At 41.6% G+C, this 23,439-nt stretch overlaps 1 protein-coding gene across 1 annotated transcript; it reads left to right on the top strand.

Moving 5' to 3' along the window:
* The first annotated feature begins 21,697 nt into the window (after positions 1-21,697).
* Positions 21,698-22,908, top strand: LOC138210288 (C-C motif chemokine 21-like). The gene is made up of 4 exons (XM_069169352.1): positions 21,698-21,873; positions 22,033-22,147; positions 22,274-22,378; positions 22,469-22,908. The coding sequence occupies exons 1-3, from the start codon at positions 21,813-21,815 to the stop codon at positions 22,371-22,373; spliced, it is 276 nt and encodes a 91-aa protein (XP_069025453.1). The 5' UTR covers positions 21,698-21,812; the 3' UTR covers positions 22,374-22,378; positions 22,469-22,908.
* Positions 22,909-23,439: the final 531 nt, after the last annotated feature.

The following is a 23,439-nucleotide window of genomic DNA, read 5'->3' as shown; positions in this document are numbered from 1 at the left end:
GACATAATCTGAGATTATTAGAGGTCATCGGGGTGACAAAATATAAATGAGTAGGGCTGATTAATTCCCCAATAATCAGCAGACACTTTTATGTATGTGGCACACAAATAACTTCTAAAAAAGGAGTAAATCATTAAACTACACTTTAATTAATTCAAGCAAACTTTGCAATATTTGCTTGTAATTGTTTTTTAATTCCTGCAAATATTCCGTGAAAAAAACCATCATGAGAATCTGTGCTGAAAGTATTAAAACATAAAGTAAATCTTTTCAAACAAAACTCTCTTCATTAACAACAATAACTCCTCATTTCAACCAGAAAGTCTCTGCTGCTGTTTTCATCTCCAAATAAAACTCTCTTCACCATAGAAACAGGAACAAGAGGAGAAACAGGAAGTGACGGGGTTTGTGGGAAATGTGTTCTTCACATTAAAATGATGATTAAATGTTTGTGATCAAAGGAAGTGATTCCATATTACTGGATGTTAAATGAGTTTTCTCCACACGTCCAGTTGTCAGAGACGTCTCTTTGTTGGTTTCATCCAGCAGGTCTATGTGTTGAATGAACATGAATTAAACAGCATCTAAAGCTCTTATTTTGACAGCTGATGTCGTCCTTGTTTCTATATTCCAGTCACAGACGCTCTGTTCTGGAAACATACGCAGCTTTTAGGACCTTTTAAGAGCTTTTATCTCCACGGTTCTCTAAGTTCAATAAATACATTAAAAAGATGAGAACTAAAATATTTCTGTGATGTGCAGCATGATTACTATCACAGAAAGTGATTACATATCATTGTTTATTAGGTTGTGCTGAAAGGAATTGCAGGGTTTTTTTCTCGACTTGAAATTTTTTCTAATTCCTGCAATTTTACAGCAAAAAAACTCACTTAAAATTCTGCAAATTACATCACAATTTTGGGTAAAATCCGCCACAAAAAGCAAACTTTTTGATCAAAACAATCATAAAAAAAACTCCTGGAGGGACTGACAAAGTGATTACATATTGTTAATCAATGACAGCCTCGGCAACGCTTAATAATAATTAACTGTGATAAAAGCAGCTGGTGGACGTGTTGAGATTTCATTTGAGCCAGCAGTTATTACTGAGACATGAAGGACTGCCCAGATAAATTAATATTTATAGGAATACGTGTTCTCCACAGAGAAAACTGCAGTCGTAGTTGAAGGGCCGTCAGCGGTGTTTGTAGTTACGTCACATCGACCCTGTTGGAGCTCTGCAGAGGGAAGTCAGCTGAATGACTGAGCTGGCAGTCAGAGCTTCACAGTTTCAATGCATGTTAGCATAGAAAAGCAGAAGAAGGTTTGATGACAGTTATGACTTCACCACACCAACGACCAGCAGGCCTTGAGTAATCTCAACAACTGTAAACAGGCCTGACTGACTGGAGGCTGACATCTTCCTGTTTTACCAACATTATGGTGTCACAGTTCATGAGGTCAAATCCAGAGTAGACCCACACTGAGGCACTCAGATTCCCGTGATTTTAGGTTTTCCTTTCAGAATGTAATTTGATGCTAAACCATTCCACCTGACAAGTTAATTCAATTCAAATGTATTTATAAAGCAACAAATCACAACAAGGGTTATTTCAAGGCATGTAACATAAGAACTTTACAACATTATACGGAGAAGGCCAGCAATTCAACAAATACCACATAAGCTAGGAGGAAAACACTCCAACAGAAGGAAGGAAAAACTCTCTTTAACAGGAAGAAACCTCCAACAGAAGGAAGGAAAAACTCTCTTTTAACAGAAGAAACCTCCAACAGAAGGAAGAAAAAACTCTTAACAAAAGAAACCTCCAAATGAAGGAAGGAAAAACTCTCTTAACAGAAGAAACCTCCAACAGAAGGAAGGAAAAAAAACTCTCTTTTAAACAGAAGAAACCTCCAACAGAAGGAAGGAAGAACTATTTTTTAACAGAAGAAACCTCCAACAGAAGGAAAGAAAAACTCTCTTTTAACAGAAGAAACCTCCAACAGAATTAAGGAAAAACTCTCTTTTAAACAGAAGAAACCTCCAACAGAAGGAAGAAAAAACTCTTAACAAAAGAAACCTCCAAATGAAGGAAGGAAAAACTCTCTTAACAGAAGAAACCTCCAACAGAAGGAAGGAAAAAAAACTCTCTTTTAAACAGAAGAAACCTCCAACAGAAGGAAGGAAGAACTATTTTTTAACAGAAGAAACCTCCAACAGAAGGAAAGAAAAACTCTCTTAACAGAAGAAACCTCCAACAGAAGGAAGGAAAAACTCTCTTTTAACAGAAGAAACCTCCAACAGAATTAAGGAAAAACTCTCTTTTAAACAGAAGAAACCTCCAACAGAAGGAAAGAAAAACTCTCTTAACAGAAGAAACCTCCAACAGAAGGAAGGAAAAACTGTCTTTAAACAGAAGAAACCTCCAACAGAAGGAAAGAAAAACTCTCTTAACAGAAGAAACTTCCAACAGAAGGAAGGAAAAACTCTCTTTTAACAGAAGAAACCTCCAACAGAATTAAGGAAAAACTCTCTTTTAAACAGAAGAAACCTCCAACAGAAGGAAAGAAAAACTCTCTTTTAAACAGAAGAAACCTCCAACAGAAGGAAAGAAATACTCTCTTAACAGAAGGAACCTCCAACAGACGGAAGGAAAAACTATCTTTTAACAGAAGAAACCTCCAACAGAAGGAAGGGAAAAAACGTTCTTTTAACAGGAAGAAACCTCCAACAGAAGGAAGGAAAAACTCTCTTTTAAATAGAAAAAACCTCCAACAGAAGGAAGGAAAAACTCTCTTTTAACAGAAGAAACCTCCAACAGAAGGAAGGAAAAACTATTTTTTAAAAGGAAGAATCCTCCAACAGAAGGAAATAAATACTCTCTTAACAGAAGGAACCTCCAACAGAAGGAAGGAAAAACTCTCTTTTAACAGGAAGAAACCTCCAACAGAAGGAAGGAAAAACTCTCTTTTAACAGAAGAAACCGCCAACAGAAGGAAGGAAAAACTCTCTTTTAACAGAAGAAACCTCCAACAGAAGGAAGGAAAAACTCTCTTTTAACAGAAAAACCTCCAACAGAAGGAAGGAAAAACTCTCTTTTAAACAGAAGAAACCTCAAACAGAATTAAGGAAAAACTCTCTTTTAAACAGAAGAAACCTCCAACAGAAGGAAAGAAAAACTCTCTTTTAAACAGAAGAAACCTCCAACAGAAGGAAATAAATACTCTCTTAACAGAAGGAACCTCCAACAGAAGGAAGGAAAAACTCTCTTTTAACAGGAAGAAACCGCCAACAGAAGGAAGGAAAAACTCTCTTTTAACAGAAGAAACCGCCAACAGAAGGAAGGAAAAACTCTCTTTTAACAGAAGAAACCTCCAACAGAAGGAAGGAAAAACTCTCTTTTAACAGAAAAACCTCCAACAGAAGGAAGGAAAAACTCTCTTTTAAACAGAAGAAACCTCCAACAGAAGGAAAGAAAAACTCTCTTAACAGAAGAAACCTCCAACAGAAGGAAGGAAAAACTCTCTTTTAACAGAAGAAACCTCCGACAGAAGGAAGAAAAAACTCTTAACAAAAGAAACCTCCAAATGAAGGAAGGAAAAACTCTCTTAACAGAAGAAACCTCCAACAGAAGGAAGAAAAAACTCTTAACAAAAGAAACCTCCAAATGAAGGAAGGAAAAACTCTCTTAACAGAAGAAACCTCCAACAGAAGGAAGGAAAAACTCTCTTTTAACAGAAGAAACCTCCAACAGAAGGAAGGAAAAAAAAACTCTCTTTTAAACAGAAAAAACCTCCAACAGAAGGAAGGAAGAACTATTTTTTAACAGAAGAAACCTCCAACAGAAGGAAAGAAAAACTCTCTTTTAACAGAAGAAACCTCCAACAGAATTAAGGAAAAACTCTCTTTTAAACAGAAGAAACCTCCAACAGAAGGAAAGAAAAACTCTCTTAACAGAAGAAACCTCCAACAGAAGGAAGGAAAAACTCTCTTTTAACAGAAGAAACCTCCAACAGAATTAAGGAAAAACTCTCTTTTAAACAGAAGAAACCTCCAACAGAAGGAAAGAAAAACTCTCTTAACAGAAGAAACCTCCAACAGAAGGAAGGAAAAACTGTCTTTAAACAGAAGAAACCTCCAACAGAAGGAAAGAAAAACTCTCTTAACAGAAGAAACCTCCAACAGAAGGAAGGAAAAACTCTCTTTTAACAGAAGAAACCTCCAACAGAATTAAGGAAAAACTCTCTTTTAAACAGAAGAAACCTCCAACAGAAGGAAAGAAAAACTCTCTTAACAGAAGGAACCTCCAACAGACGGAAGGAAAAACTATCTTTTAACAGAAGAAACCCCCAACAGAAGGAAGGAAAAAAACTCTCTTTTAAACAGAAGAAACCTCCAACAGAAGGAAGGAAAAAAACTTTCTTTTAACAGGAAGAAACCTCCAACAGAAGGAAGGAAAAACTCTCTTTTAAATAGAAGAAACCTCCAACAGAAGGAAGGAAAAACTCTCTTTTAACAGAAGAAACCTCCAACAGAAGGAAGGAAAAACTATTTTTTAAAAGGAAGAATCCTCCAACAGAAGGAAATAAATACTCTCTTAACAGAAGGAACCTCCAACAGAAGGAAGGAAAAACTCTCTTTTAAAAGGAAGAATCCTCCAACAGAAGGAAGGAAAAACTCTCTTAACAGAAGAAACCTCCAACAGAAGGAAGGAAAAACTCCCTTTTAACAGAAGAAAGGGAAAAAAAATATTTTAACAGGAAGAAACCTCCAACAGAAGGAAAGAAAAACTCTCTAACAGAAGAAACCTACAAAATAAGGAAGGAAAAACTCTCTTTTAACAGAAGAAACCTCCAAAACAGGGATGGAAAAACTCTTTTAAAGAAGAAAAAACTTTTTTAACAGATAAACCTCAGACAGAGTTAAGGAAAAACTCTCTTTTAACAGGTAAACATCAGACAGAATTAAGGAAAAACTGTTTAACAGGAAGAAACCTCCAACAGAAGGAAGGAAAAACTCTCTTTTAAACAGAAGAAACCTCCCAACAGAAGGAAGGAAAAACTCTCTTTTAACAGAAGAAACCTCCCAACAGAAGGAAGGAAAAACTCTCTTTTAAACAGAAGAAACCTCCCAACAGAAGGAAGGAAAAACTCTCTTTTAACAGAAGAAACCTCCAACAGAAGGAAGGGAAAAAAATATTTTAACAGGAAGAAAGCTCCAACAGAAGGAAAGAAAAACTCTCTTTTAACAGAAGAAACCTCTAAAACAAGGATGGAAAAACTCTCTTTTATAGAAGAAAAAACTCTTTTAACAGATAAACCTCAGACAGAATTAAGGAAAAACTCTCTTAACAGATAAACATCAGACAGAATTAAGGAAAAACTCTCTTTAACAGGAAGAAACCTCCAACAGAAGGAAGGAAAAACTCTCTTTTAACAGGAAGAAACCGCCAACAGAAGGAAGGAAAAACTCTCTTTTAACAGAAGAAACCTCCAACAGAAGGAAGGAAAAACTCTCTTTTAACAGAAGAAACCTCCAACAGAAGGAAGGAAAAACTCTTTTTTAAAAGGAAGAATCCTCCAACAGAAGGAAAGAAAAACTGTGTTTTAACAGAAGAAACCTCCAACAGAAGGAAGGAAAAACTCTCTTTTAAAAGGAAGAATCCTCCAACAGAAGGAAGGAAAAACTCTCTAACAGAAGAAACCTACAAAATAAGGAAGGAAAAACTCTCTTTTAACAGAAAAAACCTCCAAAACAGGGATGGAAAAACTCTTTTAAAGAAGAAAAAACTCTTTTAACAGATAAACCTCAGACAGAATTAAGGAAAAACTCTCTTTTAACAGGTAAACATCAGACAGAATTAAGGAAAAACTCTCTTTAACAGGAAGAAACCTCCAACAGAAGGAAGGAAAAACTCTCTTTTAACAGGAAGAAACCGCCAACAGAAGGAAGGAAAAACTCTTTTAACAGAAGAAACCTCCAACAGAAGGAAGGAAAAACTCTCTTTTAACAGAAGAAACCTCCAACAGAAGGAAGGAAAAACTATTTTTTTAAAGGAAGAATCCTCCAACAGAAGGAAAGAAAAACTGTGTTTTAACAGAAGAAACCTCCAACAGAAGGAAAGAAAAACTCTCCAACAGAAGAAACCTACAAAATAAGGAAGGATAAACTCTCTTTTAACAGATAAACCTCAGACAGAATTAAAGAAAAACTCTCTTTTAACAGATAAACCTCAGACAGAATTAAAGAAAACCTCTTTTTTAACAGATAAACCTCAGACAGAATTAAAGAAAACCTCTCTTTTAACAGATAAACCTCAGACAGAATTAAAGAAAACTCTTTTTTAACAGATAAACCTCAGACAGAATTAAGGAAAACTCTCTTTTAACAGATAAACCTCAGACAGAATTAAAGAAAAACTCTCTAACAGAAGAAACCTACAAAATAAGGAAGGATAAACTCTCTTTTAACAGATAAACCTCAGACAGAATTAAAGAAAAACTCTCTTTTAACAGATAAACCTCAGACAGAATTAAAGAAAAACTCTCTTTTAACAGATAAACCTCAGACAGAATTAAGGAAAACTCTCTTTTAACAGATAATCCTCAGACAGAATTAAAGAAAAACTCTCTAACAGAAGAAACCTACAAAATAAGGAAGGATAAACTCTCTTTTAACAGATAAACCTCAGACAGAATTAAAGATAAACTCTCTTTTAACAGATAAACCTCAGACAGAATTAAAGAAAAACTCTGTTTTAACAGATAAACCTCAGACAGAATTAAGGAAAACTCTGTTTTAACAGATAAACCTCAGACAGAATTAAGGAAAACTCTGTTTTAACAGATAAACCTCAGACAGAATTAAGGAAAACTCTGTTTTAACAGATAAACCTCAGACAGAATTAAGGAAAACTCTCTTTTAACAGATAAACCTCAGACAGAATCAAAGATAAACTCTCTTTTAACAGATAAACCTCAGACAGAATTAAGGAAAACTCTCTTTTAACAGATAAACCTCAGACAGAATCAAAGATAAACTCTCTTTTAACAGATAAACCTCAGACAGAATCAAAGATAAACTCTCTTTTAACAGATAAACCTCAGACAGAATTAAGGAAAACTCTGTTTTAACAGATAAACCTCAGACAGAATTAAGGAAAACTCTCTTTTAACAGATAAACCTCAGACAGAATCAAAGATAAACTCTCTTTTAACAGATAAACCTCAGACAGAATTAAGGAAAACTCTGTTTTAACAGATAAACCTCAGACAGAATTAAGGAAAACTCTGTTTTAACAGATAAACCTCAGACAGAATTAAGGAAAACTCTGTTTTAACAGATAAACCTCAGACAGAACCAGGCTCATAGGTGCAGAATACACTGAACATGGAGGCGGTCAGGTTTGTCATCATTTGAAAGTGGTGAGATTTGTTGTTTCTGTCTGGAGTGACAGTTCATTTAATGTTTAAGGACTTCAAGGAAAATGTTTTTTCTGTAAATCTTTGATTAATCCGTTATGTGTTCCCAGAGCTCTGAGACATCATCTGACATTCGGTCAGCTGACTCACTGATGTGTTTCAGGGTCCTGGTGTCCCTTTGAATCGGACAAACAAAAACAGGTGATGAACGTCACGAAGGTTCAACTCACCTCCAGCGAGGATGAGAAGCTGAAATCAGCTCGTCACCAAGAAGACCAGACGCAGAACAAACCACAGAAACACTCGTTTTCTCTGAATATCTGAAGACAAACTGTTTATGAATGATGAGAAAAACAGCCTGAAATATTAAAAGATGCAGGACGCCACCCGGGCAGACGGACGGCGTCCTGCTGTGTGACTCAGTGTCCACACAGTCTGTGTATGCAGGACCAAACATCCACAACCACCTCCACTGATCAGCTGCTTTTTAGATTTCACTCCGATCGTCCAGTTAAAAAGGGGTCCGACTGCCTGAACACTGGGTTTCACTGCTGAAGGCCTCCGGGCATTGTTCAATGTCTACCTACAGGCCCTGAACGCACCATCTCATTCACACCCAGCTGACAACAGAACAACACTTTACACAGACTGACTGGTTCCGTTCCGGTTCTGCAGCACGGACACGTCCTATAACCCACAAAGACCTCGGCCTGAATCTGATCCGTGGCAGCTGATAATTAAAGGTACATTTCGTCACGTGCAGCATCTTCCTCTGCAGCTGTCTGTGATTTACAGCAAAGAGAGACATGCAGAGGAAAACATCCGGGTCACGTGCCGTGTGTCCATCTCACACCAACACAGTAAACACAGTTTAGTAAACAAGGTAAACACAGTTTAGTAAACAAGGTAAACACAACTCAGCATCCACACGAAGCTGGTGTGAAGGCATCCAGGCCCGGCACCGTCCATCCAGTCGGAACAACCCCCCCCCCACACACACACAGAGGTGACCCATCGCCTGGTTCCGGAGGGCCCGTGCAGCCGTGACACTCACCGCTGATTCAACAGCACCAAACCCCTCCTGTGTCTCCGGACGGTCGTCGCAGCCCAGCTCGGCCACCCGGAACACAACACTGAAGAATGCATGGACCGGACCGGACCGGACCGGACCGGACCTGCCGCCCCTCACGGCCTCACTTAACCCCGTGTGTTGGTTACCAGTGCCTGAGGCCGGGTGCCCCCCCCGGGTGCCCCCCCGCCCCCGTCCCGGTGTCAACCCGCAGCGCTCCTCCGGTCCGGAGCCTGTTAGCTTCCAGCTAGCGACCAGCTGATCCAGCTAGCATCGACACGGTGACGTTCCCGGATCTGTTGTGGCCTTCAAAACGTTTGACGGGACAATAAAGGATCCGGTTTGTGTTTCAGTACCGAGTGTGGCCCCGCGGTGTGCTCACCGTGCTGCCGCGGGCTTTAACGCTGCTGCGGCGGAAAAGATGACCCGTTCCTGTCCATGCTAAGTCCCGAGCTAGCGGCGCTAGCGGCCCCGCAGACCGCCGCGTACTCACCAGCGAGCGTCCACGGAGAAAGACTGGGACGGCGGACGGGAGCCTCCGGTGTGTCGCGGAAATCGGTGCGGGGCCCTCCGCGTGTCTCCATATGTGTCAAACGATGCGTTAAAATCCAGACGTGCTCACTGCTCCCTCTGCCTCCGTCTGCCGGGAGCCATTTTTCCTCAACATCCAATTTAAGCGGAGCTCGTCGCAGCCGGGTCGGTCAGCATCCTCCCGAGAGTCCCGGGGGAGGCAGCGAGACAGGCGCGACACTGACACCTGCCGGCCGGCCGGAGAGGTACACCTAATAACACCTGATAATACCTAATAACACCTGATAACACCACCTAATAACACCCAATAACACCTGATAACACCTAATAAACACCTAATAAACACCGGGTAACACCTAATAACACCTGATAACACCCAATAACACCTAATAACACCCGATAACACCCAATAACACCTAATAACACCTGATTATACCTAATAACACCTAATAAACACCTAATAAACACCGGGTAACACCTAATAACACCTGATAACACCTGATAATACCTAATAACATCTAATAACACCTAATAACACCTAATAACACCTAATAACACCAGATAACACCCAATAACACCTAATAACACCTGATGATACCTAATAACACCTAATAACACCTAATAACACCCAATAACACCCGATAACACCTAATAAACACCTAATAAACACCGGGTAACACCTAATAACACCTAATAACACCCAATAACACCTAATAACACCTGATAACACCTGATAACACCTAATAAACACCTAATAAACACCCAATAACACCCGATAACACCTAATAAACACCTAATAAACACCGGGTAACACCTAATAACACCTAATAACACCCAATAACACCTAATAACACCTGATAACACCTAATAAACACCTAATAAACACCCAATAACACCTAATAACACCTGATAATACCTAATAACACCTAATAACACCTAATAACACCCGATAACACCTAATAACACCTGAAAACACCTAATAACACCCAATAACACCTGATAGCACCTAATAACACCCAATAACACCTAATAACACCCAATAACACCTAATAACACCTGATAATACCTAATAACACCTAATAATACCCAATAACACCTAATAACACCTAATAACACCCAATAACACCTAATAACACCTAATAACACCCAATAACACCTGATAACACCTAATAAACACCGGGTAACACCTAATAATACCTAATAACACCCAATAACACCTAATAACACCTAATAACACCTAATAACACCCGATAACACCTAATAACACCTGAAAACACCTAATAACACCCAATAACACCTGATAGCACCTAATAACACCCAATAACACCTAATAACACCCAATAACACCTAATAACACCTGATAATACCTAATAACACCTAATAATCCCCAATAACACCTAATAACACCTAATAACACCCAATAACACCTAATAACACCTAATAACACCCAATAACACCTGATAACACCTAATAAACACCGGGTAACACCTAATAATACCTAATAACACCCAATAACACCTAATAACACCCAATAACACCTGATAACACCTAATAAACACCGGGTAACACCTAGTAATACCCAATAACACCTAATAACACCTGATAATACCTAATAACACCTAATAACACCTAATAACACCCAATAACACCTAATAAATACCTAATAACACCCAATAACACCTGATAACACCTAATAAACACCGGGTAACACCTAATAATACCTAATAACACCCAATAACACCTAATAACACCTGATAATACCTAATAACACCTAATAATACCCAATAACACCTAATAACACCTGATAATACCTAATAACACCTAATAACACCCGATAACACCTGATAACACCTAATAACACCTGATAACACCTAATAACACCTAATAACACCTAATAACACCCAATAACACCTAATAACACCTAATAACACCCAATAACACCTAATAATACCTAATAACACTTAATAACACCTAATAACACCGGGTCAAGAGACGCAGATTAATGACATTATTCTCGGTGTGATTTGAACTGACGGTGTCATCAAAATGCTGCGTTAAGATGTTAAAACGTTGCCTAAACTATTTTTTTTAAATTCTCTTTTTTATTTTTACAATGTTATTTTTTATTCCATATAATAATAAAATGTTTGTCAGAGATGAAAGATCGTTTGTTGTTTGTCCTTTGCTATGTTGGTTTCGGTAATATCCCAGAATAAAATGTGGTTTTGTTGCACTAAACTTGCTAATGTTCTTGTATTTTCTTCCTTTTTTTGGATAAAGCAATTCTAAGATTACAAAATGTGAATAAATACATAATTTATTAATAAGACAAAAAGATATATAAGAGTTGAGGCTTCAGCAGTCTGACTCAGACCTGCTGCTTCTGGGCATCTCCACAAACTCTATCACGTGTGCACTGAGGTTTATTTCTTACGTCAACAGTTACCTGTGAGTGCTTCACCTGCATCATTTAAACCTCCAGAACATTGTAATATTCAGTGAGAGGCACTAGGTGACAGCAGCTCTCCTCTGACGGGAAATAAAACACACATGGGTTCAGTGAAGCAGCTGTGTGGGCGGTGTGGTTTGCTGTGAACAATAGAAACCACACAAACCACCAGAACCTCAGCCAGTTATAGTCAGACTGTGGTGTCTTACCTCAGCAGTTTCATCTCTCATGTCTCTACTAATGTAAACAGTTTCCTGGTATCTTTGAACTGATTCATTGAACGTCTTCAAATAATACAATTATGATTTATTTTCTGGTTCAGCTCTCTGCCCGTCAGAGTGGAAATATTTTGGCTATTGTCAGTCGAACCTTCTGTTAACGTCTGAGAACTGAAGCCATGAATTAAACAGCTGAGTCTTTTGTGCAGCTTTAAGGTTTGGCACTGGAAAGTCATCAAAGCGGGGGCGTAACAATATTTACTCAAAAATTCAATGATGTCAGAACATATCAAACCTGAAAATCAAACTTTGCCGTGGAAGAAGGTTTTTGTGTTGCTCAGTCCTGCTCGCTGCTGCTATTATTTAAGATAACAGTCTACCTTTAGGTTTGATTTCTCACTGTGAAGAAAGTCTATTTGCAATAAAGCCGTATATTTAAAATACAAGCTGGTATCACCGCAAAACGTAAAATAGTCACGCTTTTACACGTTTTTCTGCAGTGGACGAAAATTAAACCTGCTGCATGCGTTTAGCCATGTGATTTAAAGGAGAATGAAACTTAAAGCTAAACGACGTGGCAAGCGTTACTAAATAAGGAAAAACAACATGGTTGGATTAAGAAAACAAAAAAAAACAACCTCAAGAACAACGATGTCACCTCCTGAATTTGAACCTCTGCCTCCTGCACAGAGACTGACATGCCTGTAAGTTTCACACTTACAAAACGTGAAACTGTCACGCCCAGAGAGGCCAAAGTGTGGCTCTCTCACATTTTTCTGTAGTGTCTATGTCACACTTTAGACTCATGTCGTTTTTACCAACCAGAACTAAAATTACAAAAAATTGACAGGTCACTTTCAAGTTTGAACTATAGTTCATTTTTTAATGGTCACATCCAGTATTTCAATCATTTAGTTGAAAAATGTGTGACATTTAAATGAAACGTGTAATTCCTTTCAGACGTGTGTGACGGTAGTTCAGTGTGTACTTAGGGTAAAATGTAGTCATTTAGAGCCTGTATGAAGAGGATTTTAATATTTCTGACTCTGGCTCCACCTGGTGGTCGTATCAAAAAAGACCCTGTAACAGATAGAATTGCATGCCGACACCCCAGTGACACAGACTGCACCAAATTCAACCGGGTTTGTTTCAGTTGTACTCAAACTACTGGCTGAATCAGTGCTGTGTTGTATTATTAAACCGGATCAGATCCTTTCAAAGCTCCACTTAGAGGAGTCTCTTCAAGTCCAAAGTGTTTGAGGTGAGCCTAAAATCCAACCAGGCAATTAACACTTAACTTAGTGTCTCACTGAAGCTACTGTGTTCAAAACTCTGCAAACATTTGAGTAAAAACTTTTCCTTAATTACTTCAAATTCCTGCTAAAGAGTATTGCTAAAAAAAAAAAAAACTAAAGGTGGACCAATTAGATTAAAAAAAACAAAAAAAAAAGAAATGCAGTAGTTTTGGAAATGTATTCATGAGCAAGAACAACTAAAGTTTTGAGATATCTGTCAGAAACAGAATTGAGCTGAGAGTGAGTGAGCTGCAGGACCACCAGCTAAACCTGAAACTGTCCCACATCAGCCGGTTGGAATTTTCCCACCTTGGAGGCGATAAGTGATTAAAACCAAACAGAACAACAATGCTCCGGTAAACGACAGCATACACCCCCAACTGAAGCAAGCCTGAACATGCAGCTTACAAGAAGTGTGCAACACAGACGATGTCAGAAACGAAACTTTGTGCCTCTGCATGGCACCCTGTTCATAACTCCTGCTCCCACGGGGCCATCCCCTGTCGCTGCTCCTTCTGAAGAAATATGACGTGCAGTGATTTAATCTGTAATCACTCATGAACAAACAACAGTTTAGTTCCTCTGCAGCCGTGACACACATTTTAAAACACGTTAGAAACAGTCGATGGCATTTCTGTAGAAAAACATGAGGAGTTTCATTTCAACATATTCAGCAGAGGAAAAGGAGAACTACCGTGGAAAACAGAACCCTGCTTATGCAAAATAAATACATGTTTTTAGTGTGTTGGGTCTGTTTTAAATTTTGCAATTCAGAATAAAAGATTTCTTTTCCAAAGGAAGATTTCTTATAGTTGGCACATTGGTGTTGTTGTGAGATTATCCATCATAGTTTTGTAACTTCTTTTATGTCCTCTATTCAAACACTTACAAATAATGTGAGAAATTTACAGATGCATGACATAACAAGATGTTATCTTTCAGTCTGAGGATGCCTGGCATCCAGCTTCGTCCCTTGCCTCACCGCTCTGTCTCCATGTAGATACAGTAGTTTAGAGCTGGAAAAAAAATTCAATGAAAAATGGTTCTGATCCAGAAGTGTCTTCAGCTGCAATACCAGCGAGTGCCACTAGAGGTCGGCTCCAAAAAGCCTCCGGCTCCATAGACTCCCATTCAACTTCTCTCATCAAATCCAAAGTGAATAAAATGTGTCCATCAGTTATCTCGGTGTTGTTAGCTAAAGTCACTCCTTCTTATTAGTTTTCTGGAGGTCCATCTGAAAATAATCCCTCATTCATTAGAAAAGAAGATTCAAGAAGACCTGTTTTTGGGGGCGTGTCTGTTTGATTGACAGGCCTGTGGTGCAGTCAGGTTACAGCTATCGGTGGGCGGGACGTAGTATCGTCAGGTTTCCAATCAGATCGGTCAGATCCACCGCTGGCTCCTCCCCCAGCTCGTCCAAATATGGTCACTTCCTGCTCCAAACCGCTCCGAACTAGCAAAGATGGTGACGGACAGAATCTGAACTGGAGGATTCATAACGTTCACAAACCAACGATGACATCACTGATGGTTGATGACATCACTGATGGATGATGACATTACTGATGGTTGATGACATCACTAATGGTTGATGGTTGGTTTTTAACCCAAAGGAAAGCAAGTGGCCCACGTCCTGTGTACCTGTGTCTGACCTCTGACCTTTCAGCACTGGTATCAACTCAGTATCACTGCAAAGCGTGAAATAGACACGCCCGTCCACTACAGCCAAACGTGAGATAGCCACGCGTTGGGCTGACAAGACGTGAAAGTTATACGTTTTCCTGTAGTAGACAAAAATGAAACCTCCTGCCTGCCATGTGATTTACAGGGAAATTAAACTGCAAAACTGCATCGTTGAGGTTTGGAAACAAAACAACAACTCAAGAACAACAAATTCAGCTTCTGGATTCAAACCTCATTGTTCCACATGACAGTCTGTGATTACCTCCAAATTCATAAAATGTTCTTCGTACTTGGTCTCCGAATCTCTGTCCTCGGTCACATGGTCCTTCATGATATGACTTTTACGTGTGTGCAAGTTTCACGCTTACAAAGTGTGTAACTTTCATGCCTCGGCAGCCCAAAGCGTGGCTATCTCAAGTTTTGCTGTCGTGGACGGGCGTGTCTATTTCACGCTATGCCGTGAGTGGTACTCTGAGTTGACGGTGTTGAATAACAGGAAGGAAAGCAGGGAAAAAAAAGTCTAAAACATTCAGGGACCACAAATAAACACTTTTATGTCTTCAGAGGACACAAGCCGAACATGTAGGACTTCTGTTGGCACTACTGTGAGTACATTTTGGCACATTCAGCTCTTCAGGGATGTTCGACTGCAGCTGTTAAAACACAAACAGAATGAACTAGTTGTCGGCACATCCAAAGAAGATCCCAGCTGCCCCCTCCTACCCCCCACTCCCCTCCACCCCCCCTTCCCCCTCCACCTGCTACCAGACTGAAAGATCATTTCCTGTCAGATAGTCCTGCTGGTATTTGTTCCTTCGTCTGAACAGTGCAAGTTTTAGTCATCCGTTTCCCCTTTTGTCTGCATTTCGAAGTAAATCTTGACCTGGATGTGAAATCTGTCTCTGCTTTCTTGGAAATCACCTGTTTCCTTCTTTATATTCCCGGTTCCCCGCCGTCAGGTGGATTCATGGAGGAGGAGTTCGTCTCTGCGGTGTGAACAGTAAATGCATTCATGGGTGAAACCACAATAAAGAAGATAATGTGTACTTTTTGTGTTTTGACATGCAGATCATTCTTGTTTAATATCTTTCATTTCAACATCGCTAATTTTAAATCACCATAATATTCCTCCATCCGATGAAGATAAACTGTAAACGCTGGCTGTCAGCCGATCTCATCTCAGAACCATCTGTGAATCTGTGTGAATCTTTCTGGATTATTTCATTAGGAACGGAGACAGAAGAGGCGTGGAGGGAAACAAGGAGCTTTTGGCACATCTGATTTAAATCTACTGAGCTGGTTTCACCCAAACTGAGACTTCCAGCTTCACATCGATAGCCTCTGTTTACAAAGGATCTACATTCAATCTGTCTCGCAGTGGACTGACACAACTGTTTGGGTTGCATCTGTACAAAACAGCATGGAGAAGTCTGTTTAATTAGAACTGGACTCATACAGTCCATTTATTACAAACAATGTTTTAAAGATATTTGGCAAACATTCAGTTGTGCAATTTAATATTTATGAATATTTATGTCCAGATTTGAGCAGCTCTGAGATGCTGCAGCTTTCATGTAATCTTGTTTGTGTCAGGAGTTCAGTTTTGTCCTCCGTTTTGCCCCCGATCACCTCTCCTCCTGTGTCCCCTCTGTCCCCTGTCTTTGTCTGTGGCCACGCCCCTCACCAGTCCCAGCAGATGCAGCCACTCACCCCTGATCACCACCTGCAGGTGTGCTGCATCTCCCTGATCACCTCCCCAGACTATATGTAACCTGCTCCTGCACAACTCTGGTTGTCGGTTCATTTTTGTTTAGCCACCCGTCCGTCCTCTGTCTGCTCTCCGTCCGTCTTCCGTCTGCTCCCCGTCAGCTCTCCGTCAGTCCTGTACCTGTTCCCGTTCCTCCGGCCTCTGTGTCTCCTGCGGATATCCCCGTCAAAATCACCAGTCGGTGGAGTTGCCCTCCCGGCTTGGAGGATTGTTGACGCCGTCCCTTCCGCTGGTCTGCCGGCTGCCCTGTTACCCGTGTCCCCCTGGAGCTGTCGGTTGAGTTGCCCTCCCGACTGGACGTAAAGTGGACACGCTCGGTGCCACCTTTTTGGTTTGTAGCTTTTTGTTTGTTTTTTGGACAATAAAGACTGTATTTTTTGGAATTTGAGAACCTTGAGTCTGTGAGCTTGCATTTGGGTCCTGGAAAAACACCCACCACATAACAGAATGCACCGACCCGCACGGAAGGACCCAGCAGCCACAGACTCTAATCCTCAATACATTACTTTATTTCAATATTTTTCCAATCAGGCCCGCCTGAATGAAACGGTTTCTGCTGAACCCCGGACTGGGTTCAAGGGAACCCGCCTGGCCTTCTGGGACCCCCCCAGAAGGAGGCGGCGACGCCGGGGTCACCGGCCATCCGGTCCTGCTGCGCCCTTAATCTCTGGACGTGTAGCCGTCAGTCCAGTCCGTCGCTACGGGCGAGCTCACAGCCCCGTAGGTCGCTACGAGCGGGACCACAGCTCCGTCGGTCGCTATGAGCGAGCCCTCAGCCCCGTCGGTCGCTACGAGCGAGCCCACAGCCCCGTCGGTCCCCCCTACGAACTCTCTACCCCCGCAGCGCCGGCGAGAGATCCGGACGCCATCCGGGCCCGGGCGTTGGCCCTCAAGTACCTGCAGCATGGCCTAGGCGGCAGTAATGCTGCTCCTTCGTTCCCCGTCGCTGGACGGGTCATCGACGTCCTGCCTCCAGCTCCTGCTGCCTTCGGATGGGTCGACGCCCCGCCTCCTGCTCCATCCTCCTGTGCGGTCGTCGCCACGCCACCGGCCCCTGCTGCCTCCGGCGCTGTCGACGCCCCGCCTCCGGCTCCATCCTCCGGCGCGGTCGTCGCCACACCCCTGTCTCTGTCCTCCGGCGCGGTCGTCGCCACGCCTCCGACTCCGTCCTCCAGGGTGGTCGACGCCCCGCCCCCTCCTCTATCCTCCTGTGCGGTCGTCGCCACGCCACCGGCCCCTGCTGCCTCCGGCGCGGTCGACGCTCCGCCTCCGGCTCCATCCTCCGGAGCGGTCACCCCAGTCCGCCCTGCCCCGTGGCCGTCCTCCGGAGCGAGCCCCTGAACCTGTCCTGTCCCGTGGCCGTCCTCCGGAGCGGTCACCCCAGTCCGTCCTGCTCCGTGGCCTTCTTCCATCCACCTAGGTTTCCTGTCTCATGTCTTGTGTTAGTGTTGTCCTCCGTCCCTCCTCCGGTCCCCCCTCCTCCCGTCCGGTCCAGTTTTGGTTGCCGAGAGGCTCCCTTTGAGGGGGGGGTACTGTCAGGAGTTCAGTTTTGTCCTCCGTTTTGCCCCCGATCACCTCTCCTCCTGTGTCCCCTGTCTTTGTCTGTGGCCACGCCACTCACCTCCCGTGGCCACGCCCCTCACCAGTCCCAGCAGATGCAGCCACTCACCCCTGATCACCACCTGCAGGTGTGCTGCATCTCCCTGATCACCTCCCCAGACTATATGTAACCTGCCCCTGCACAACTCTGGTTGTCGGTGCATTTTGTTTAGCCACCCGTCCGTCCTCTGTCTGCTCTCCGTCCGTCCTCTGTCTGCTCTCCGTCCGTCTTCCGTCTGCTCCCCGTCAGCTCTCCGTCAGTCCTGTTCCTGTTCCCGTTCCTCCGGCCTCTGTGTCTCCTGCGGATATCCCCGTCAAAATCACCAGTCGGTGGAGTTGCCCTCCCGGCTTGGAAGATTGTTGACGCCGTCCCTTCCGCTGGTCTGCCGGCTGTCCTGTTACCCGTGTCCCCCTGGAGCTGTCGGTTGAGTTGCCCTCCCGACTGGACGTAAAGTGGACACGCTCGGTGCCACCTTTTTGGTTTGTAGCTTTTTGTTTGTTTTTTTGGACAATAAAGACTGTATTTTTTGGAATTTGAGAACCTTGAGTCTGTGAGCTTGCATTTGGGTCCTGGAAAAACACCCACCACATAACAGTTTGATTATAGTTGTGATGAATGTGAAAGGTCATCTCTCAGCAGTATTTACAGAAACCTCCGGAGGGAGATTTCAGCGGTCCGCTTTCTGTAACGCCGTGTCTCCTTTTCTTTAAACTGCAGAGTACACAGACCACTGACTCATACATGTAGGTAAATGAGGAAGACACAATATTACTCAGTGCATGTGTGAAAGTGCACTTATGGAGATCAGCATTACTGTAAAGTCACAATAGTTTCAGGAAGTAAAAGTTTGTTTTTAAACAGAATAAAACACGTTTTACAGCAACAGAGAGACATCCTGTGAAATGCATTGATTTAACATGTCAAAAGTTAAAACGTTAACACCATGTGTGTCTTAGATTAAACAAATGAGATGTAACATGTTAGTCAGATGGTGTTCATGTTTTCGGTCCTTTTGCTGGAAGCTTCTTATCATCCAGATATGAGAGTGGAAGTGATGCTGCGCGTCGTCTTCACATCCTCTGCTTCATTTTTGCAGAATCGACTGTTTTCTGCTGCAGGTGGATTTTCGTTTGCGACTCCAGTGTTTTCTTTGGTGAAATGGGATCATAGAGTCGACCTGATGATTCACATCAATCAATCAATCAAAATTTATTTATAGAGCACTTTTTGTCCATTTTTGTCCAGTTCAAAGTGCTTCATAGATGATTGACAGGCCAATAATAAGACAGACAGTTGTAGACCAGAAAAAATAAATAAATTTTGAGAAGAAATGAAAAGGAAAATAAAACAAATTAAAAGCCACTTTGAAACCAACGCACACAAGACAATAGAGATAATAGAAATGTAGAAGATAGATTAAAAGCTAAAATGACTAAGAGCGGTAAAAGAGAGAACCAGAAACTAAAACTAAAAATGAGGACAATGCATTAAAAAGAAAGAAGTTACAGTTAAACAGAAGGTATTATAAAACATGAGGTAGGAAGAAATTAAAAGTATGTAAAACTAGTTAAACAGATGATAGAAGGTATAAAAGTGTGGCGGGAATAAATAAAGAAAAGCAAATAGAAAAAAAAAAGAAACTTTTAAAAGTAAGTACAATAAAATGAAGATATGTTTAAAAGCCATAAAATGTTAATATTCCTTTAAGAACAAAGTGTATGAACTGAACTTTGGTCCACTGGATGAGGCCAGTGGAGACAACAGAAATAGATCATGAAGAGCTTCCTGTGGAATAAATGTGGTCCCTGCAGCCTTTTTAACAGTTATATCACTTTTGGCAGAAGCGATGCTTCTGGCGGGAAAAGTCTTTCTCCTCTAGCTCAACAAGTCACAGATTGTAATCTTGGATGCATGCACATACACGCATAAACACACACACACTGAAATGCTGCCTGCATTCATTCCAGGAAAAAAACAACAGATCAAATGTGGGAATATTGCTGAAAAGACAAGACGGATGAAGATGAGCTTACAGTATTTCCTCCTTTACAGACCTGCAAATCCACAATTATCACGTGATAATAGAACAAGATTTAAAGTCAAAACTACACGAACATCAGGGAGTTCATCACACACAGAAAATACATAAACAGGCCTCTGACCACTAAGATTGATGGATATTTGAGCTACTGTTTGCTTTTTATTTTCAGATAACAGAAATGATGCCACAGATGTTCATGTCAGACCTGCTGCTGTGTTCCACAGATACACACTAACACACACTAACACACACTAACACACACTAACACACACTAACACACACTAACACACATTAACACACACTAACACACACTAACACACATTAACACACACTAACACACACTAACACACACTAACACACATTAACACACACTAACACACACTAACACACATTAACACACACTAACACACACTAACACACACTACTCTAACATGTCAGGACTCTCACTGTGCACACAGTCCTGTTCATTCAAACCACACTGACAGGAAATGACCTCATCATGTGAACACATCAGCCTCCACAATATCTGCAGCTTTCATTATTTTACCCAGAATTCAGTGTGTTTTTGTGTCCTCTGTTTAACACTCAATAAACACTCTGATTCTTCTGTCCAGCAGCAGAGAACAAACACGTTGTGTTCAGGAACAGCTGCAGCTTCCTCACATGCTTTTAATTTGAAAATCCTTTATGTCAGTGGCCCCGCCCCCTTCCTCTATGGAACCAAGATGGCGACCGTTTAGTGTGGAAAGTGTTCAGAGTTTCACACTTCTTCTTTTCTGGAGCGTTCTGAGTGATTCATCCTGGAACTTGTAGTGTTCTGATGTTTCTGTACTGACAGTGAGAACACACTGATGTACTCAGATTAGAGAGTTAGTACACAAGTAGAACATCTGGAACACAAGTAGAACATCTGGAACACAAGTAGAACATCTGGAACACAAGAACAACATCTGGAACACAAGTGCAACATCTGGAAGACGAGTACAACATCTGGAAGACAAGTACAACATCTGGAACACGAGTACAACATCTGGAACACGAGTACAACACCTGTCAGCTGTCTTCCACTTCAACAGATGCTTCAGCTCCATTCATCGTTTCATTTCACCTTCATTTGACCCCTAAAACTAAAACTTCCGGTAAAACTCTCGTGAAGCATTTAAAGATCGTTTTGATTGACATGTTTGTGAAATGCTGAAGTCTTCCTCTCTTTGCACGACGTGTTTTATCTACTTGCTGCACGTCATTCTGCTTTTTGTAAATAATAAATGATTCTTTACTTTTTTTTATCATTTTGCAGGATCAGAGATTCTTTGGTGTAAATCTGACGCTCACTTTCACTTACGAGAAAATCGTCCTGCAAAACGGTGAACTGTAAATCTTTTGAACGCTGATAGAAGAGCTGAACACCCAGCAGCTGTTGAATCCTGCTCGGCCTCGGGGAAACATCACACAAAGAAACTCAGGAAGAGTTTTGGCAAGAAACACAAAAGAGAGAAAGGAGTTGATCTGTAATCGTCGGAGCACGTTTGAGTCGGCTGCCAACTTTCTCCCGTTTCCAGTCAATGAGCGCAGAGCACACTTTCACTTTCTCTTGCACACCTGTATAAATACACCTGCAGCTCTGCTCCTCACAGCAGCTTCTCCCTCCTGAAGAGACTCAGCTTCTCCCTCCTGAAGAGACTCAGCTTCTCCTCCGACTCTCTGAAGCCGACCGGACCCAAGAAGAACCAGACATGGCCTCTCAAGCTGCAGCTCTGCTCCTGCTGGGTGTCGTCTGCTTTCAGTTCACAGCAGGTGAGACATATAAAGACATCTAAAGACCTCTAAAGACCTCTAAAGACCTCTAAAGACATGTAGACAACGTGAACAGTCCGTGTTGGAGGGTGCTCAGGTTACATTGGACTGAACATGTTCTGTCCTCTCTGATGTGTTTGTGTCTCTGTCTTGCTGCAGCTGAGATTGTGATGGACTGCTGTCTGAAGACCAGCGACAAGCGTTTGCCCTCCAAGATCCTCCTGAGCTACTCCCTCCAGGAAGCTGGGAAGGGCTGCGACATCAGTGCGACTGTGTAAGTCCTAAATATCGTGTCCAATGTTTACATGAGGAAGTCTGCGTTGCTCGGACCCTCGTCTGAATAATTATAGCACCTGTTGTTGTTTTAAATCTCACTTTTCAACCTCCTCTGTTTTCTCAGGTTTGTTTCCAGAGGTGGAAAGACGATGTGTGTGGTCCATCCCAGCGAGAGGCCGTGGGTCCAACGGCTCATCACCATTCTGGACCAGCAGAAGAAGTGAATGAGGTAAAACCAAAAGCACACCTGAAGGTGTCTTCTGTTTTCCTCCCTCCCTGTCAGGCGGATGTTTAACGATTCCCTCTCTACTGTTTACAGGTGCACGCGAGACGAGGGGATTCTGGGAAAATGAGGTGAAGCCCAAACGCAGATCTGACAACAGAAACCGTCTCAGAGTGTTTTACTGCCGGTTGAAAGTGTTTGAGAGGATCAGACCTGCGAGGTCGCTGAAGAACCTCCACTTCATCCTCGTTTTCTGAAGAGCAGACACTCGGTAGACGTCCTGCTCCTCGTGTCTGGTAACTGAACATGTGGCCGAGGTGGAGGATGGCCTCCTCCTCTCTTCCTTTATGTTCCCTCTGAGCTGCATGTATTGTAACGTTATGCTAAACTTGCCTGAAGAGTATAGCTGAGTTGTACTGAACGCTGCTTCTGAATTCATTTTTCAATTCGTGCTGTTTTTGTCAGAACTTGAACAAATGTGATGATTTTTGTACATCAAATATATCTTAAAATAAACTTTAATATGAGTTGGGAAATTCTGTTTTCTGCCTTTCATTTAAACTGAAACACATCACATGACTCCATCCAACATGTACGAAAAGATAAAACATGAATCTCATGGAAATATGTTTTATAGACCGTTTAAGGCTTTTTAAAGAGGAAAACCACATTAAAACAAACCTGCAGTAACGTAAAAAAATAAACAAAGCTGAAGACGATGAATGTACAGAAATGAAACAGTTCAATATATGAAAATGAAAAACTCAAAATATAATAAAACTAAATAAAAACAACAGAATAAACTCTTTGTTCCAACATTGATAAAAGGCTGTTTAAAACAAGAATGAAGCACGTGGTTGTTATAAAGATTAAACCTCCTGAAGTCAACAACATTTAAATTAGCACATAATATAGGATGATATAACATTGGAATTTGTCCAATAAATGTGATTCTGATAGAACGTCAAGTTGTTGCCATGACAACAGACGATGCTTCACACACACACACACACACACACACACACACACACACACACACACACACACACACACACACACACACACAC

The sequence above is a fragment of the Embiotoca jacksoni genome, unplaced genomic scaffold (assembly GCF_022577435.1).
Source record: "Embiotoca jacksoni isolate LCO1_2020_lvr unplaced genomic scaffold, fEmbJac1.0.p SCAF_44, whole genome shotgun sequence".
NCBI lineage: Eukaryota > Metazoa > Chordata > Actinopteri > Embiotocidae > Embiotoca > Embiotoca jacksoni.
The sequence above is the reverse complement of the archived record's forward strand: the minus strand, read 5'-3'. Positions and strand labels throughout refer to the sequence as shown.

Excerpts from the sequence above, each read along its gene's own strand:
- LOC138210288 (XM_069169352.1), top strand. The coding sequence starts at position 21,813 with ATGGCCTCTCAAGCTGCAGCTCTGCTCCTGCTGGGTGTCGTCTGCTTT. Across the intron at positions 21,874-22,032 it reads CTGCTTTCAGTTCACAGCAG|CTGAGATTGTGATGGACTGC; the intron begins GTGAGACATATA and ends GTCTTGCTGCAG. Across the intron at positions 22,148-22,273 it reads TGCGACATCAGTGCGACTGT|GTTTGTTTCCAGAGGTGGAA; the intron begins GTAAGTCCTAAA and ends CTGTTTTCTCAG.